General features: G+C 45.0%; 1 protein-coding gene across 1 annotated transcript; it reads left to right on the top strand.

Moving 5' to 3' along the window:
• Positions 1-544: 544 nt before the first annotated feature.
• LOC123148625 (serine/threonine-protein phosphatase PP1) lies at positions 545-4,143 on the top strand. Its single transcript, XM_044568092.1, has 3 exons — positions 545-918; positions 2,332-2,891; positions 3,534-4,143. Exons 1-3 carry the CDS (start codon positions 741-743, stop codon positions 3,759-3,761), a joined length of 966 nt encoding a protein of 321 aa, XP_044424027.1. The 5' UTR covers positions 545-740; the 3' UTR covers positions 3,762-4,143.
• Positions 4,144-4,664: the final 521 nt, after the last annotated feature.

Raw genomic sequence — 4,664 nt, 5'->3', positions numbered from 1 at the left:
ATTTAGTAACACTAATACTTCTTGAATAAGTAGTTTGACCAACATTTGAGTGGATGATTAAATGCATGTTTTGACTTAACACCAATTGTTGCATTTTTCTGAATTTATTTTAGGTCTTTCGACGATATGAGGAGACATTCCCATCGACTGCGAAGGTGTCTGTGACGACTTCGTAAATCCGAGGATGATGTGTAGACTCAGTCTCTCAAAAATACTTATAAGGTAGGATTTGCATGTGTGCGTTCATAGAGATGAGTGTATTGCATATGTTTGGGTGCGTGCGTCTGTACTGACCTAAACGAGACGCACCGTCCTGCTAGTTTTCTATGCCAGTCCGTTAAACTTTTTTAGAAAAATTGAGGGGACTTTTCAAAATTTATCATACTCTCTGGATGACGAGGACAGGCCGTGCCGACCGGGCTCTAGCCCTAGAGCCAGTCCAAGTCAGTGACACGTCCGGCCCTGACTGCCGCCCCCCGCGGGCTCGGTTTCCAAACCACGCAACAATAATATCTCGAGCCACCCCCACCCCCGCTCTCCCCTCTCTACGCGTTTTCTTTCCGTTGCCCCCTCCCCTCCCCTCTCCACCCGTCGGCTCGGGCGGAACCAAATAGGCACGCACGGCTAGGGTTTATCCAGCCACCCGCCGCCGCCGCCGCCCCGCCCGACCCGACCGCTCCCCGCGGCCGCCCGACCGGGGCTTACCCTCCTCCCCTCACCCCCACCGAGGCGCCCGGGCGATGGACGCGGCGGCGCTCGACGACGTGATCCGGCGGCTCCTGGAGGCGCGCGGCGGCCGGACGGTGCGCCCCGCGCAGCTCTCCGACGCGGAGATCCGCCGCCTCTGCGCCGCCGCCAAGGACGTCTTCCTCAGCCAGCCCAACCTCCTCGAGCTCGAGGCCCCCATCAAAGTCTGCGGTAAGGACACCCGCTTCCTGCCTAACCCGCCCCCTCCCCCCTCGTGCGCGCCTCGCTTCTGCTGTCTGTCGATGGCTCTGCGCTCCGTCCGTAGGCTGCCTTGCGCCGTGTCATGTGCGGCTGCTTCGTGCGTGGCGAGCCGCGCCTCTGGATGCTTTCGAATTCGGCCTGCCCGTGATGGCCCTTCTGTGCTAAGTTCAGGCGCCCCCGTGGTTTAAAGCCGCTGCCTTTTAGTTTTTGCTTGGTGGTATAGGAATTCCTGCTATCTTCTGGCGAAAAGAAGTTCTAGTGGGTTCGCTGTTCTGGTGTAGCATCTTGGATTGAACAGATGTTCTCTCTGGGGAGGCTCAGCGAGCTCTCTGTACGATTCATCTTCCTCTCATGTTTTTCGCGCTGACCGGCTGATGAATTCGTCCGTCTTAGAGAAGCGTGGCAGAGCTTCTGGAGTTTGATTTCAATGTCAAACCTCAAATCGCTTTCTGGTCTTCGTTTCTTTATATATAAAAGATGGTGCTAACTGTTAAAGCTCTTCGTGGCGACATGTTTCTTTTACCAATACAATACTATATTAGCGCTTAAGGACTGTTTGAGGGATAGGCTGTTCATACTATTAGAGAAGTGAACAGATTAAGCTATGGCTTTCCCCAACAACAGAAAATAAACACGGCAGTTGAGCAACGTGTATCCCTTAACTTGAAAGCCCATGAAACTTTCTGTAGCAGCAGTGCAGCACACTTTATCTAATCTTGACAAGTTGACCTGTTGTGAGTCCTAGGAATTGTTCCTACGGATTCTGTGTTTTTAAAAGGGAAGAGTGAGACCCTGTTCATTCATTTTTCCTCAGCCAGCATGCACGGAACATACATGAATGTCTCAGAATGCATGTTTCACCCCATAGTCACAGTTGACTTGTCAGCCACACACACATGGATCCATTCCAGATTATGAAACTGCTGCAGTAGTGGGGGTCGGTACTGGAGTCCACAGATTCCAAGCTGGAGCAGATAATCTGTTTGCACCAAATTGCAAAATCCAGATTGTGTTAGTTTATTTCAGGAATTTGCAGCTGAGGTGAACGTAGTTTTGTTAAGTGGGCATAGTTTCTTGTGACATTTCGAATTGGCTTCCTCTAGTATATGATTGTGTCCAGCTGAAGGTATAGCTTTATAATATAAACAGTACCATGAAAAGACTAATTGCCCACGTTCTGTACTGTGTTAGTGTGTTGAGTGTATGTTATATTAGCAGGTATATACTATACCACACTTCTTTCTTTTCATGAATAGACTCATAATTTACCTCAGGATTAGTATTGTAAACTCTTTTGCCAAATCTGCCATCTGAATTTACAACAATATGATGATTTAAAAGTACATTTGGCATTTAACTGATATGCTATTTACTCACTGACAGGGGACATCCATGGCCAATATTCTGATCTTCTTCGATTATTTGAGTATGGTGGTTTCCCACCGGAGGCGAACTATTTGTTTCTGGGTGACTATGTTGATCGTGGCAAACAGAGTATTGAAACGATATGCCTTCTCCTTGCTTACAAGATTAAGTACCCGGAGAACTTCTTTCTCCTTAGGGGAAACCATGAATGTGCCTCTATCAACAGAATCTATGGATTCTTTGATGAATGCAAGAGGAGGTTCAATGTTCGTCTCTGGAAGGTTTTTACTGACTGTTTTAACTGCCTTCCTGTGGCTGCACTTATTGATGACAAGATCCTGTGCATGCATGGGGGTTTATCACCTGATTTAAAGAACATGGACCAGATACGTAACATTGCCCGTCCTGTGGATATTCCGGACCATGGTCTCCTCTGTGATCTGCTATGGTCAGACCCTGATAAAGATGTTGATGGCTGGGGTGAGAATGACAGGGGCGTGTCATACACTTTCGGAGCTGATAAGGTTGCAGAGTTCCTTGAGAAACATGATCTAGATTTGGTCTGCAGGGCTCACCAGGTATGCCTTCATTCTCATCTTGAAGTTTCTAGCAAGTAGCACAATTTGATTTACCATAGGTATTGTTCATCATTTGGTACTGAGCACATATTTTCATTTGGCATCTCAATTGACTACAAATAGATGTTGTATAAAGAATTGTTCAACTTGCATGCAACAACCTAGTACGCCATCCCCCCCCCCCCCCCCCCCCCCCCCCCCCCCCATATTTAAACATGCATTTTGTGGAAAATGAAGTGCACTGGTTAATTTCTGTATTGATATTGCAAAATACACTTCTTATTAGTTGCAAGAGAACTTGTTTACAAAATGTTGATGAGGTGCGTGCATGTCTATAGGTTGAATTTATCATTTGATATTGGACACAGCAAGTCATTATCTGCCATTTCATGTGTTGAGGCCATGGGTCATAAACTTGGTTAAAGACTTTATGCAATGTATAGTAGTCTTCTTCATGCAATTTTGAACTTAATTCAGTTCACAATTGCTGATATTTTAACCGCTTCTACAATAAGTACATTGGGTTAGCTTGGATTACTACAAGTCATATAACTCTAGGTTAGCTATTCTCAGTGGATCTTCGCATAGCAAAGTTGCCTCTGTTTACCATTCACTTTCTTACACTGAATCTTCTATGCACAGGTGGTGGAGGATGGATATGAATTCTTTGCAAAGCGTCAGCTCGTAACCATATTCTCTGCACCCAACTATTGTGGCGAGTTTGACAATGCTGGTGCCATGATGAGCATAGATGATTCACTAACATGCTCATTCCAGATCCTTAAGCCTTCTGATAAGAAAGGGAAAGCTGGAACCGGCAACTCAAAACCTGGAACACCGCCTAGGAAGATAAAGATTAATATTATTTAGGCAGACCCTTCAGGTACGAAATGAGTTATTGTGATGGAGCACACCCCCAAAACTTGTTATGAAGGTGCGCCGAACAACGTGTTGAAAACGTCAACCTGCATGCTGTTGTTTTTTCGTGGTCTGATGCAGATCTGTCCTGCCATTCTGGAAAGATCAGAGCAGGAAACATAACTGGGAATTTTGTGTGGATTTCTTATTCCTTTTATTAACTCTGCTATGCGTGGCAAAATGTTTAAGCACGGGAGGCATCAGGAACCTCATCCTGTGGTGGAGATTGCCAATGCTGAATGTAGATTCTGTTATGTTATGTACGCTGTTTTATCTGTAAAGCTTGCCTCTGCAAATGACTTGCTAGCTTTAGTGAATGAATGTGTTTTGCTGACGCTGATGGTAGAGAATGACTGGTATTTAATAGTAGTACCAAGTTCGCGGAGGGTTGCGGTAGGGTTAGGTGCTTTGTCATTTCTATTTAAACATGTGGTTGAGGTTTCTCTTACTTTTGCGATGTTGATGTTTATGGGTCATTGGGTATTTCGGAGATTCATAAACCCTTTTACCTAATGAACTCATGGTACCTAGCAGTTTCTTCCAAGATTATGATTTATCATTTGCACTGTGCCCATTGAGATTCTAGTCTTCAGCTCATCCCATTAATTCACTCTGTTACCTTGCAGTCTTCAGCTGCAACCACTAATTGTTTGGTTATATGTGCTTTGAGCTCGAAAGTCCTATTCTGATCCGAGCTCAAATGCATCTTGTGGACATTAAAATAAAAAATAGTAAACAAATTCAAAAAATTCTGAGTTTTTTTTTGTGGTAAACATAGACAAATGTTTTGTATGCCTACAAAATTTGAGCATGAAATGACATTCGTGGAAATCATTGCAAAAAGACAAAATTAGT

Source organism: Triticum aestivum, chromosome 7A, assembly GCF_018294505.1.
Source record: "Triticum aestivum cultivar Chinese Spring chromosome 7A, IWGSC CS RefSeq v2.1, whole genome shotgun sequence".
Classification (NCBI taxonomy): Eukaryota; Viridiplantae; Streptophyta; class Magnoliopsida; order Poales; family Poaceae; genus Triticum; species Triticum aestivum.
The sequence above is the reverse complement of the archived record's forward strand: the minus strand, read 5'-3'. Positions and strand labels throughout refer to the sequence as shown.